General features: G+C 58.0%; 3 protein-coding genes across 3 annotated transcripts; 1 reads left to right on the top strand and 2 right to left on the bottom strand.

Annotated features, from left to right (window-relative positions):
• Positions 1 to 2235: 2235 nt before the first annotated feature.
• LY79DRAFT_505856 (family 1 glycosyl hydrolase) lies at positions 2236 to 3999 on the top strand (the record flags this gene model as incomplete). Its single annotated transcript, XM_060553666.1, has 2 exons — positions 2236 to 2279; positions 2613 to 3999. 2 exons carry the CDS (start codon positions 2236 to 2238, stop codon positions 3997 to 3999), a joined length of 1431 nt encoding a protein of 476 aa, XP_060419423.1.
• Positions 4000 to 4385: 386 nt separating this feature from the next.
• Positions 4386 to 6499, bottom strand: LY79DRAFT_254030 (sodium/bile acid cotransporter). Its single transcript, XM_060551881.1, has 4 exons — positions 6103 to 6499; positions 5803 to 5988; positions 5224 to 5662; positions 4386 to 5143 (listed from the first exon to the last, which is right to left on the bottom strand). The coding sequence occupies exons 1-4, from the start codon at positions 6269 to 6271 to the stop codon at positions 4546 to 4548; spliced, it is 1392 nt and encodes a 463-aa protein (XP_060419422.1). The 5' UTR covers positions 6272 to 6499; the 3' UTR covers positions 4386 to 4545.
• Positions 6500 to 6996: 497 nt separating this feature from the next.
• LY79DRAFT_254048 (uncharacterized protein) lies at positions 6997 to 11189 on the bottom strand. Its single transcript, XM_060551882.1, has 2 exons — positions 10609 to 11189; positions 6997 to 10531 (listed from the first exon to the last, which is right to left on the bottom strand). The coding sequence occupies exons 1-2, from the start codon at positions 10916 to 10918 to the stop codon at positions 7461 to 7463; spliced, it is 3381 nt and encodes a 1126-aa protein (XP_060419421.1). The 5' UTR covers positions 10919 to 11189; the 3' UTR covers positions 6997 to 7460.
• Positions 11190 to 14110: the final 2921 nt, after the last annotated feature.

The following is a 14110-nucleotide window of genomic DNA, read 5'->3' as shown; positions in this document are numbered from 1 at the left end:
CGGCTTTGGGGGAGGGGGGCGGAATTGAGATTGCGGCCACACGTTGACGTCGTACCCCTACTCAAGGGTGCATGACTGCGGCGTCAAAGGAGACAGAACATTTCGGATTGGAGCTGATGTTGATGCCAAGTGTCCAGTGTTCGTACAATACTGTGTTCTCATACTGGGTAGCCGGAATGGGTACCTAGAAGAGTGGATTGTAGGACGAGCAAGACCATGGGTAATAGTAAGCCTAGCCGCAATCAAGTGATTTTCTCTGTGTCCAGTGTTCAGTCGACGTATTGTCTACTTACCTACCTGCCTATATCAGAGCGTTGACACGTAGCCCGGGGGTTGGACAGCGCGTGGACGGCGAGTGGACGTTGCGGCGAATATGCCCGTCCGACGTCCGCTCGCCGAAACCAATGGGGGGCCATATGGTGGGGACATGCGTCTGGCAGTTGGTAGTGGTGGTGGAGGTGGTGGTGGTAGTCCAAGATGGCTGGTTACCTGGCGTCAGGGGACGAGGGAACATCGGGAGAATTCCCCGTAGCCCCTCCCTTTTCGCCTTATGCGAGCGGCTGCGTGGTACGAAAAGGTTGTCAAACATATGTAGAAGGCAGATCTGCCATCAGCCGGTCCTGGCGAAGCAACCAGACAGCAAAAGACTTGTGCCATCATTTCCAATCAATGGAGCGCGAACCGTCGGCCGAGGATCTAGCAAGGGCAGCCGTTGGATGCATGACGGCGCCGCCGCCAGGATGCCGAGGAGAGCGTGTAGATATTGTTTGTTTGTAATCTGTTGTGTGTGTGTGCGCGTGTGTTGCGTGCGAAACGTGGCTGCAGAGCTTCTAGCGCCTTTCATGTTGGTTCTGGTTCCGAATGCAGGTCGGCGCCCAATGAGACGGTCGAGGAAATCGTCAGCTGGGGAGATCGCGGGATGTTCTTGTTTCGACTCGGCTCTTGGGAGGGCTGGGCAGAAGAAGGACGTGAGCTATCGGAGAGACGGGCCGTCGTGTGGTTTTTTTTTTTTTTTTTTGCAAGCGGCGGGGAGGAGGGAAATAATACCTAGAGGGGTCTTGGGGGAAGGGACCCCACGGCGGGGTAGCGAAAGGCGCCCCTGGCCGCTAGTCCCTGATACCTCTACCGGTATCTGTATCTGTATCTGTACCTGTATCTGTACCTGTATCTGTACGGATAGGCTGTAAGCTTTACGAAGAAGAGGCGCACGACCGGGCACAAGGTACTGGGAAGGAACATCCCGAAAGATGGAACATTTCATCTGTTCACGAGTAGCAGCATTGGCAGCAGTAGCAGAAGCAGGAGGGAGGCAATGGCGAGTTTCGTAGCCAAGGGAACCAGGGCATGTACATCACTTATTACCTTCTTGCCGAGATGTTCCATGTGTGCTAAGGTACTTGTTGTACTGCGTCGGAGGGTTTCCGTTGCGAAGCAAACATAGACAGGCATCGATACCCGTCCCTCGGGTACTCCAACTCATGCTACCTACCTACATAGTACCTACCCACCTACCCACCTATCAGACGCCATCTCTCCTTCGGGCCATGTCCAGTCTCAGCTATTCGGTGACGACGGTCCGTCACGGGAGAATTTCTGGAGACGTTTTGGGTGCCAGATTGACTACCTATGCAGGACTGCGAATCGTCATCCTGCATCCACATCCACATCCACATTCACATCCGCATCCACGCACTCACTCATCCCATGTCGTCGTCCGTCGTTCGTCTGCGGGTGTTTGTCCCATGTCTGGACGCTGCATCCTTGCAGGCCATTCTATTTTCCACAGACCCTCATGATCATGTTTCTATCTCACTTTTTGCCTAAAGCTGCCAAGGTCGTCCAAGTATCCCATCCCCATCCAAGGAGCGGCGTAGGAATCGCATTTTGATCCCACCGCTTCTTTTCCTTCCGTCCCTTGTCCGCGTTTTATAAGTATTGTCCCAGCGCCTCACTCACTTCCCTGTCTGCTCAATCCGCCTCTCGTTCTCGTCACCCTGCCCCCCATCTCGAACCGACTCGGCATTTGTTTCATCACGGCCGCTGTTCACTTGTTGTTGAGTCGCTGCTTTGTGCCGGGACAGATCATCGAAACTTCACCCCCATCGTAATCATCATCATCATATCCCACAACCTCCAGTCCTGTTTGACAGTACTTGGTCCGCAACGCATCGCCACTGCCTGAAAAGCGATTCCAACAACAAATAGCTTATAGCAACTCCTACCGGGCCGCCCATCATGTCTCTTCCTAGCGATTTCCTCTGGGGCTTTGCCACTGCTTCGTACGTACTTCACTTCGCCATCAACCCCCGCCTCACCAGCAGGTCCATCGCGGACCACTTCCCAAATCCCTGGCCGTTGTCACCTTGCACGTTCGCGTCGTCTCCCGCCGACATCCCAATCCGGACGACTAACAGGCATCCGTCCACCACCCTTCGCCGTCCTCCCTCCCGTCTCTCCCACTTGCGAAGCCCAATCTCCCGGCCCCCCGTCCCCCCGTCCAACGTCCCCCACTCTCATCTTTAACCCCCCCTCTTCTTCCTTCCCAATAAGCGAGCCCGTGGATACGCCTTGCTGGACCCTTGCTGACGCTGCTCCTTCTCCCCTCCCCGCAGATACCAGATTGAGGGTGCCGCCGAGAAAGACGGCCGTGGCCCTTCCATCTGGGACACGTTCTGTGCCATCCCCGGCAAGATCGCCGATGGCAGCTCCGGCGTCGTCGCCTGCGACTCGTACAACCGCACTGCCGAGGACATTGCCCTGCTCAAGTCCGTCGGCGCCAACAGCTACCGCTTCTCACTCGCCTGGTCCAGAATCATTCCTGTCGGCGGTCGCAACGACCCAATCAACCAGGCCGGCATTGACCACTACGTCAAGTTTGTCGACGACCTCCTCGACGCTGGCATCACCCCCTTCATCACCCTCTTCCACTGGGATCTCCCCGATGGCCTCGACAAGCGCTACGGCGGCCTCCTGAACCGCGAGGAGTTCCCCCTCGACTTTGAACACTACGCCCGCGTTGTCTTCAAGGCCATCCCCAAGTGCAAGAACTGGATCACCTTCAATGAGCCCTGGTGTTCCTCCATCCTCGGCTACAGCAGCGGCTTCTTCGCCCCCGGTCACACATCCGACCGGACCAAGTCCGCCGTCGGCGACTCGGCCCGCGAGCCTTGGACCGTCGGCCACAACTTCCTCGTCGCCCACGGCCGTGCCGTCAAGGTCTACCGCGACGAGTTCAAGCCCACCAACGGCGGCCAGATCGGCATCACCCTCAACGGCGACGCCACCTACCCCTGGGACCCCGAGGATCCCGAGGACGTCGAGGCCGCCGATCGCAAGATTGAGTTCGCCATCTCCTGGTTCGCCGACCCCATCTACTTTGGCAAGTACCCCGACTCCATGCGCAAGCAGCTCGGCGACCGCCTGCCCGAGTTCACCCCCGAGGAGCTCGCCCTCGTCAAGGGCTCCAACGACTTTTACGGCATGAACCACTATACCGCCAACTACATCAAGCACAAGACCACCCCACCCGAGGAGGATGACTTCCTCGGCAACCTCGAGACCCTCTTCGAGTCCAAGAATGGCGAGAACATCGGCCCCGAGACCCAATCCTTCTGGCTGCGTCCTAACCCCCAGGGCTTCCGCAACCTCCTCGTCTGGCTCTCCAAGCGCTATAACTACCCGCCCATCTACGTCACCGAGAACGGCACCTCTCTCAAGGGTGAGAACGACATGCCCCTGGAGCAGATCCTCGAGGACGACTTCCGCGTCAACTACTTTGACGGCTACGTCAAGGCCATGGCCGAGGCCTGCGAGAAGGACGGCGTCAACGTCAAGGGCTACATGGCCTGGTCCCTCATGGACAACTTTGAGTGGGCCGAGGGCTACGAGACCCGCTTCGGCGTCACCTTTGTCGACTACGAGAACGACCAGAAGAGATACCCCAAGAAGAGCGCCAAGAGCCTCAAGCCCCTCTTTGACAGCCTTATCAAGAAGGAGTAGGCTTGCTGTGGCGGGTTGCCCAGTTCACGTGGGAAGAGGGGAGAGAGTCCACACATGTTGGAAATGCATAGCTTTTTTTTTTTTGTTGAGAAGAGATGGAGAGGGCCAAGAGCTGCTGCTTATGATTGATATTGATGTACGAAGATGGTGTTTCATTCGTTGTTATGACCCATCATGTAGTTTGACTACATGAAATGCCGAAATAAACCCCGGACTTGACCTTTGATGCCGATCTTGCCCTTTAATTGAGCCAGCTCGTGGCTGCGTGACCCCAGCCGCCATTCAATCCAACAACCTGGCGGCCAACCGCTCGTCGGGTCTGTAGTACTACGTAAGTTGTGCTTCGGCATGGAACGCGACCTTGAGCGGCCGGTGGTTCCCAAAAAAGCTCACGTGCCCCCAGAGGACGACGACTGCATTGCATCCAGGGCGCAGGCGTAGCTCAGATGGCGGCGGAATGGGTGATTTTTGATAATAATAAAAAGTATTGCGTTTGTTGTATTATATCCAGAATTCACTGACAGTAATCAAGTGGTCGGGAAATCGCTAGGTCTGCGATGTCTCCTTGACCGGCACCACATGGCCAACTTCCCCGGGCTCCTTTCTTCCCTTCCGCTCATCCTCGTCATGCCCGGCCGAGCCCGCCGAATACTCCTGCACTCTGTCCCCCCTCCCGCCCTCTTCGTCCTCGGTCGTCGCCTCGGCCTCGGCCTTGGCGGCCCGCCGCAGGTACCACTTGAAGACGTAGACGAGGATCTGCGCCATAAACACCTGCTCGATGGTGTACAGCAGCACGGGGATCTGGATGAGGGCCCGCGTGAGGTCGTCCGAGGCCGTCCACATGGCCGTCGCCAGCGGGATGCCCAGGGACGTCGTCTTGGCCGCGCCGCAGAAGCACACGGCGATGGCCTGCTCCCGCGGCAGCCGGCGCAGCGTCAGCGCGCGGCGCAGGAGCTCCGGGCCCGGCGCGCGGCCCACGCGGGGGTTCACCGCCTCGCACGCCGACGGCGGCGGGCGCGCGGCGCAGAAGCAGATGAGGGTGAAGAGCGCGTAGAGGGCGACGTTCATGAAGACGTTGAAGATGATGGAGGCGTGGGGCGTCACGTAAAGTGCGCCCGTTTGGAAGGCCGCCGAGAAGGTCGTCCTGTCATTTTTATCCCCCGTCGTGTCAGCAAGGCGCGCGGACCGTTTTGAGAAAGGAAAGAGAAGGGGGGATGGACTCACCAGACGAGCAGGATCAGGCAGAACGTCGACACCTTGGCGAGGTAAAACGTCTTGAGTGCCCACTCGACCCTCCTTTCCCAGTACCACCGCACGACCTGGCCGACGGCCAGCGGCAGCAGGACGCTCAGCCCGAGCTGGCGGAGGACGTTGGCGTACATGGCGCCGAGGGTGCTCGGGTTCGCGGGCTGCCAGTCGGCGAACTCGGGCGTCTTGGGGATGAAGCCGTAGATGAGGCCGGGGGAGACGAAGCTGCCGAGGACGTTGCCGATGACGACCTCGATGATGGCCGCCGCGTCGTCGCCGCCCGCGGCGCGCGTCATGACGACGTTGGAGGCGATGGTCGTCGGCAGGCACGAGGCCACGACCATGCCGACGATGATGGGGGTCGAGAGCACGTTGTTGCGGAGGCCGCCCGCGGCGATGATGATGTGAACTACGACTTTTTTGGGGGTTGTGCTCCCCCGGGCCATCAGCCTTGCTTCTTTTGGCCCATTTCCCTTTTCATCCTTCATTCTCACGAGTGAAGATGCGAGAGAAAAAGGAGCCGGGGTGACGGGAGGGGGGAGTCGTGTGTCTTACTCAGGAGTATCACGGGTATGACGATGAAGCTGATGCCCTGGACGACGATGTGGAGGCGCCAGTTGGTGAGGTTCTCCCGCAGCTTGGCGTGAGAGAGCTGCAGCCCGCTGACGAGGAAGATGACGGCGATCCCGCCGTAGATGATGGAGTACTCGGACCTAATCGGGCCGCCGCGGGCCGCGACATCTGCGCGGTGAGGGAAAAGAAGACCCGTCAGCGACGGCTCTCCTCATTCTAGCGTTTGCCAATGACGATTCTCTGGGAGGGGGGGGGCGGCGGTTGTCATCGCGTCCGACTTACTGGGGAAGAGGTACGCAAACACGCAGCTCAGAGCGAACCCGATAACGAGCCACTGCGCGAGGACGAGCTTGACGATCCCGACCGCCCTCGTGCGGAAGCGGGACCACGCCGTCGCGTCGGACGGGCGCTTCGCCTCCGTCTCGCTCTGGTCGCCCGCGGGGCCGGCCATCTCACAAACGCTGTTTCTCGAGGTCTCAGGGGCCCGAAAGAGACACCTGGGGAAAGATCGTTGGAGGCTCTCGCACAGCTGGGAGACGGTGGAGTGGAGTCAGTCGGTTCGGAGTCGTTCCCCCTGGGGCGCGGGAACCCCGTAAACCTAATCAAAGTTCCCGTGGGGGAAAGAAAGAGCCAATGTTTGTAGTCAAAAACCTTAAAAAAGAATTGGTGTGATGGCGAGGTTAAATGGACTGCAGTCAACACCCTCCCGGGACCCTTCACCGGCCGCCTCGCTGGACCTCTTGCGACAGGGTATCAGCCTGAAGAGATATCGGACACAGGTGCTCCCCGGGGGGAGGAAGGGGGGGGGCGGACATGTCTTTCTCCGCTCGACAATCGGAGAGAGATTGTGCATAGGAGACATTGGATGACGCCAATGCCCAGGTCGACGCTCGTTTCGTCGGTCGCGGGTGGGGCCGGGCTATTACCGACCGGGCCATGGAGATTCCGACATCGGGGCGTCGACCGAAAAAAAATGTGTTACCGAGGGGGGGCTGGGTGATGAGATAAGAAGTCCCGTGGACGCCAGTCGAGCACGCGTGCGGCGGCTATCCGGGCGATTGATCATCTACTCGGGCGTGCCATTTCCAGCGAATCCAAGAAGTCTTGGGGGCGTCCGTGTCGGTGCCGCGCCGGCTTGGCCAAACCATCGCCGGTCTGTCGGTCGGGGGCATGTGCGGGTCGGTTAACAACCTACAGTCGCCGGGGACTCTACTCCTTCGTCCAATCACACCTCTGGTGGCCGGCGGTTTGCATGGGGCGGTGCTCGAGGTGGACAATTGGATCTTACGGTTCAGTGTTTTACTATTACGTTTACGACTAACTCCAGGAGGGTATCGTGGTTAACTCCTTCGCAGCCTTCTCTGTTCCGTCGTCACGTACGGACATTACAACCATCCGTCATTTATCGCCCTTAAGCTTCGTATCCCGTACACCCGAGTCTCCTTTTTTTGCCGACTCTGTTGTCGCCATGACCGTCTTGGATTCTGTCCCGACGTGCTGTTTTCCCCCCACTGTGTCTAACCATAACTTCCAAACCAGGGTATCTACCAATGTTGTGTTTTTTAAAAAGAACATGAAGAGAAAAAAAAAAACATTAAAAGAAAGTTCGCGCTGTGCTGTGCGCCACGCCCATTATCGTCTTAGGCGTTTCTCGCTCGGCTCTGCATCCTCCGCATCGCTTCCCGGTGCAGCTCAAACATCTCGCCGCTTTGCATGCGAGCCGTGAAGGCCTGATCGGACCTCTCCTTTTCGAGCCTCTCCTTCTCTTTCCGCTTGGCCTCGGCGTCCTTCTGGCTCATCATGAAGACCCGCTGCAGGTCAATGTTCCTTTGCATCTCGGCCTCGCGGGCACCGTTCTGGTCGGCGAGACTTGTCGCACTCGCTGAACGATACATGCTCAGAGCCGTGTCGCGACCGTTTGAACCAATAGGGGCCGCGGCCGTGCTCGCGCGGAGATCGGCTCGGACAGAGTTGCGGAAGCTGGCAAGCTTGGCCTCGCGGGCCTCTTGTGACGGCCCGGTGGAATACCGTACAGGTTGGTGGGAGTCGAAGGCCACGCTCTCGGCCGACATGCCAGGCATAAACGCTCCGCTGGGTGGTCTGGGATCTCCCACGAGCGAATGCATCGTCCCGAGACTGCTCTGGCGGCGGATAATCTCCTTGCGTTGGCTCAGAGGAAGGTCGTCCAACGAGTCTGGCGCCATTTGCTGCGTGTACAGGGGATAGTTGTGCATCGAACCGGATTCACTGGCGGAACGGTATGCCACGAGGGGGATATCGGGCATCGTGTTGCCGCCAGCAGTCAAGAGTCCGTATGTCTTGTTGTGCAGGGCGAGGCTCCGTTGCGCAATGAGGCTCTGGGGACTGTCATATGACATAATGCCCGGAGGTGGAGGCGGCCGCTCGAAGCCGACGGGGGTGGCGGGAGACGCGGATGATGGACCCGAGCTGCCGCTCCTTGTGCTGACTGCTTTAGAGGCCACGTGCACATCCTCCTCCGCAATGGGCTCGAACTGCGTCTTGCTTGATCCTCGGCGGTGAGACTGGTACGAGTTGTTTCTCGAGTGGCCACCGCGACTCGGCGCGTAGTTTGGCAAAGGTCTTTGTTGCATGGGACCGGGCGACTTGGTGGGCACTGGGGCTGGCGTGGCGGACGAGGCCGTCTGCTGAAGCTCCTCGACGTGCACCGGAGCCGGGGCTTCCCGTGTCGGCGGTCTGTCCTCGGCCAGCAGCAAGACGTCTGGCTCAGGTGCTTCTGCGTGGCTGAGATGCTTAGCCCACTCGTTTGTCCGGTAGTGAAGCGCAACGTTGGAAAAACTAGGCGGCAGCCGGTCTGGCGTCAGATTGACGGGTGCAGAATCGACCGAGGCTGTAGACTTGGCTTTCTGGGAGGTGGTTTCAGCCGGCTGCGGGCTAGAGTCGAGGCTTGTCTGCTCGTGCTGCTTCGATGTGATGCTGTCTTTGGCAGCGTCGCCGTCAGAGCTCTTCACATCCTCCTCCGGCATCTCGGCGACGATCGGGGAGACGGGCTCCGTAGGCGGTTGTTTGTTCGCGACGTCGCACGTGATTGACATCGCCGAGACTCGGTTGTTGATGTCGTCGCCGTTCATGCTTTGTTGAGATGCATGTGTCGATTTGCTCTCCGACTTCTGGTCCGCTGGCTTTCCATCAGCAAGCTGGGCGTTGACCTCGATACTGCGGCGGAGTGAATGACGGTCAATGCTTCCGGCGCTGTCATTCTGGGTGTCGATCGTCGCGGCGATGGAACCGGTGTCGTCATCTTGCGGCCGTCTGAGACCCATCAGCTCCTCGGTGGCCAGTCCGTCTACGTTACGAAGCGACGCCGACGTGCGCTGGGAGACCTTCCGCATGAGCTGTGCCGAGCTCCAGGAAAGACGTTTCGCCAGGGAGTTTCGCTTGCTGCCAGTGTCGGCCTCACCTTCGTCATCGTCGGCGAACGTGGCGATCGTGGATCTGTCTCCCTTCTCCCTAGCCATAGTCTCTTCCGGATCCGGGAACCTAAACGGTAGAGGCACCACCTCGGGAGCCGGCGCCACTTCTCGTGCGCTCTCGACAACGGCGGTGCCTTGCTGAGCCGCAGTCGTCTCACAGACCACCTTGCTTGCAGCGTCGGAGTCTGTAATGGTGTCGTCGGCTGCAACCCGCACCGTCACCATACCGTCCTTTTCCTTCTCTGCTACCATTAGGCCCGTGGCCGTCGGCTTGGGAGGGACGATGGGAGGCACATCCGAGCCTTCCATTTCGGCCACCGGCGGGTCCTGCGACCGACCGATGGCGGTGCTTTGGCTATAGTGTACGGCCTTTTCGCTCTCACTGTCGGGAGCGAAGCCGGAGTCGTGGTCCGAGCTATTGGGGACGAAGTCTCCGTGAACCTTTTCCCACGCCCGTCTTTCGCGGGCGTTCCGTGCCTCGAGTTCCTTTCCAATGTTCGCTTCTTCCTCGTCCCGAGCACGCTGCGCCTCGGCCAGCTCCTCGTCTCGCTTGGCGCGTCGTTCTTTGATGACATTCCACAGCCTCTTTTGAGAAATGATGCCGATGCAGAACATGACCATTATCGCGGCAACCTCAACGCGAATGCCCTTGGTCATGGGGTATGTGTCGGCGCCCATCGGGAAAAGGTTGTCGTTCAGGCCCCAGACGTAGGCCCAGAACTCCTTAAGCCCAGCGCGGCTAAAGCAGTCGATGCCGAGCACAGTCACGGTGGCGCCAGTGAAAGAGATGGTGATCATCAGGGCCCAATCGCGTGTCCACCGTGTGAAGTATGTAGCAAACCCGGCCACACTGAAGGCAATGATGAAGACCACCTTTGCAATGCCCGAAAGCAGACCGCCGTCGTGAAGGCACAGAAGCCACATGGCAAAGCAAAACCCGCCGAGAGCGCATGCCAGACACTCTGTGATCTCCTTGAAGAACCAAGAGGAGAGAACGCCGGCGAAAATAGCCGGTAAGACGGCGGCGACAACGTAGGCTCCCTGAGACGCGTTGGAGACTGGCACGACCATGACGTAGATAATCAAGACCGATATGCCCAGGCCGACGACGTACGCAACCGAGAAGGCATTATGTACGACGGTATTCTTGATCCCAACCAGAGTATAAACAACACCGGTGCACATGAGTATCACGCCGGCCACGGCCCAACCGGGTGTGATGACCGGCTGAAGGGGCAGTTGTCCATCAGGGATGGTGGCTGGAACAACAGTCAGTTTCGTCCTAGTGTTCGGTTTGATGGATGGTGTCAGGAGTGTAAAGTAGAACATCACTTACCGTTGAACAAGCTGGAGTTGTCGGACGTGTTGCCTCCGGACACAGTTGGGACGGGTGAGGCACTAGCGGTGCTGTCGGAGGACTGAACTGAGGCCGTGGTGGTGACCGGCGTTGACCTTATCGACGATACCGGTGATGTCGTAGCCTCAGCACCTAGTGCGCTTTCGGATCGAATGGAAGAAGCAATGGCAGTAGCCGAGGTCCCGGCCTCTGTCTCTTGTCGTCTAACTGGGATCGCAACATGAGCAACGACGAGTTGGAGGCAGAGGAAGAGGAGGCCCCAGGTGATCAGGCGATTCCATCTGGCCATGGTGACTATCGATCCCGAAGGTGTTGAGCAGATGTCACGGTTGCCTTCCAGCTATGATCGCAATGGCGGATAGTCGGAGACGCTGAGCATCCGTCTTGATTACTAGCGACGTCGACAGAGTGAGGGCTACCGGCAAGGAGGAAGTAGCCGGACGAAAGACGTAAGCGGAGGAGAAGAGCTGGGGAGGACGATGTTAATAGTTGAGCAGACAATGGCCGGCAAGCGTCAACTCCGACCCCAGAGACCAGTGGGGTATTGAGACAAGACAGCTTCGAGGCTGACGGCAGAGAAGGAAAAGGGAGCAGGGGGAAGAAGCAAAGGAGGCCAAAGACAGGGGAGGGCAGGGAGCAGGGGCAGGGTAGAGCCCAGATGTCATAGGTGGAGTCGGGACCCGGAGGTGATCAAACTATATAGGACCAGGAAGACCCCACGGAGGATGGGGATCGCGCAGGTAACACTGAGCAAGGCCACCATTATTGGGGCGTACAGATGCCATGGGCCACCGACAGTTTCGTAAGAGAGAGGGCAGTTGAGCCCTTGTTGCTAGTATGACGGAACAGATCCGGCACTCGAGCACTTGATGAAACTTGTCTTGGTGGGCCAAGAGGTGCAAAACCTTTTCTTACCTTTAAGATAGCCAGCGCAATATTGAAGAATGTTAAGACGGGACGGAAGGGAAGGGAAGGATGGGGCTGCGTCGTATGCTCGAAGGCAGGTTCGCAAGGACAAGCAGATAGTGGCGAGCCGAGCATGCATCATTGGGAGACGCAGCAAACAGGAGAGGGGTGCGGGTGGGAGATGAAGACCACGGACGGGCAGGAAAAGCAAGGGTGCAGGCAAAGAGTGGTGTGTCCAGCCAAGACGACGAAGTGCTACATGGCAGCGTCGGATGCAACCGAGTGAGCTGCGGCTCTCGGCCAGAAGAGTGGCCTTGGACAACTGTCCCGGTCCAGCGGGACAGAAGCAGAATTTGCCTGCTGTGTGCCACGATGATCCTGGGAGGCCAACAAGATGTGCATTTTGAGCAAACGCCCGGGCGGAAGGGCGCCGAGGCGCGACGAGGAGAGACGCGAGGTGAAATGAAGAGAGGTGAAGAAAAAAAAAAAAAACCGTAGTGTTCTGGCGAGTGGTGAGCAGTCGTCTGAAGTCGAGGCGGCTTCACCCTAAATTACAGGGACAGGGGACGACACCCGGGATACCACCCCCCACCCCACCGCTCAGCGTTTGACTCGGATGGGAATATTAGTTTACACCAAGACAATCAGGAACACATAAGAAAAGCCCGATGGTGGAGGGGTGGGTTTGGGGGCGTATGTGGGGGAGTGGGGGGGGGTTGCCAATTGGACGGACGCACACGACGAACGGGAATCCCGGATTGGATGAGAGACGGAATGAGATGGAGGGGCGTGCGCAGATGGGATGATTAACGATGAGAGAAATGGTGTAGGTGGGATTGGATGAGGGGAAGTCCCGGTCCGTCCTGTGTGTACGTGTACGACACCGGAGAGACGTCACCTCCTGCATCTCAACAACCTCTCTGGCCCTACCTACCTAGACACCTATCGATTGTGTCGGTGCCGTACGGCAAAAGAAATGCCCGAGACGGGCGGCGGAGCATTGTTGCTCTGAGCAAGGTGATGCGCAGTGCAGTGCATCGCAGCGTGCGCTGGTGTGGACCGGCCTTGGTTCAAGAAGCTGGTGACGCCGGACTGTGTCATTCGCGAGGTGTTTTGTTCTATACCTACCTAGGTAGGTACACCTAGGTAGAGCATCCACCCGACGAGGGAGGTACGAGTCGGTCATGATGATGATGTGGAAATCACGTCGACTGGTTTTGCTGCTTCTCCACCAGCTACCACACCACCACGTCGCTGCAAGGAAACAGTATCATATTGGGAGGATCGATAGTTGTCTGCCACCGGCAACCGGATTGCGACTCAATGTCCAGATGCGGACACGTCTCGTCTCGGCCATGTTTATGCATTGCGAAAGCTTGCTTTTTTTTGAGGCGCTGAAGGGCAGGTACAGGTAGACGAGGAGGGGGTTACCTATTGCCATCTGAGTCGGCTTCGCCTCCGCCAGATCGGTGGCGTAGGGGGAGAGAGACAAGGCCGGTAGACCTAGATGAAATTACAGCTACTATAGTATCCATCCAGAATATCCTAAACCATGTAGGTACCTACCTACCTAGGTAAGGTTGGCCAGCAGCAAGCTGTGACGCAAGAAGCAAAGGCGCCACATGCAGTCAGTTAATCAGTCGGTCAGTACCCGCACCTGTACCTATCCGGTCTCAACTCGAGAGCGGCTGTGATGGGTGAAATGAGAGTTGCACTGACGCCGCGGGACGAGGACGATCACAGGTCCACCGGCGCTTCTCATCTGGATGAATGGTACGTACCCATGTACGTGGAGTCTACTCCGGACCTAGGGCCAGAGCCCAGAGCCAGTAGCCATCTGCGCTGGTCCAATTTAGGGATACTCTGCTAACGAGATCGTCTTGGATAGGTATATGTTTGATTTTCGCCGCCGTAGCTCAACGGCGTTCGGAAAATGAAAGGGGAAGGAATGACTACTACTGTAATGTAGGTATGGCCTGAGAAGTAAACTAAAAAATAAACAATAAAATAAAATAAAAGAGAGAGAGAGAGAGAGAGAGAGCAACCCCCCTCCGGAGGAAAGTATAAGAGATTTCGGCAGGCCCGTGCTCGATGGCTCCTTCCCCTCACATCGCATCGCATCGCATCGCAACGCTCCAAAAGCAGAAAGAAGAACCATGCAAGTGGAGAGCTGCGGCTGTGCACTTGGAGGCGCAAGTCCCTCATTAGATTTAGGTATGGACCTTTCCATCTCACCATTATACATTTGCCATGGTGAACAATGTTCAAGAACATCTGAACCTGGATCTCGACCCACAACTCCACCTCCAGTGATCGCCCGTCACGGCCTTGCCATCTCCGTCGCACACACACGCACACATCATCGTGACCGGTCAGGCCTTGCTCGGCTACCTCTATCCACCCGATCGAGATCCAGAAAGGCTTATCATCGGCTTCACCAATAAAGACCCATCGCAGGTCCGGCGCGGTCTGATCACAGACAGCCTGCTCTTTGTCACCCGGACTGCCCAGAGGGGCCCCCCTTCTCGAGTCTTGACGGCAGCGAGCTAGGTAGTGGGGTCCGTGAGATGCGTGC

Source organism: Colletotrichum navitas, assembly GCF_030913465.1.
Source record: "Colletotrichum navitas strain CBS 125086 chromosome Unknown LY79scaffold_4, whole genome shotgun sequence".
Classification (NCBI taxonomy): Eukaryota; Fungi; Ascomycota; class Sordariomycetes; order Glomerellales; family Glomerellaceae; genus Colletotrichum; species Colletotrichum navitas.
The sequence above is the reverse complement of the archived record's forward strand: the minus strand, read 5'-3'. Positions and strand labels throughout refer to the sequence as shown.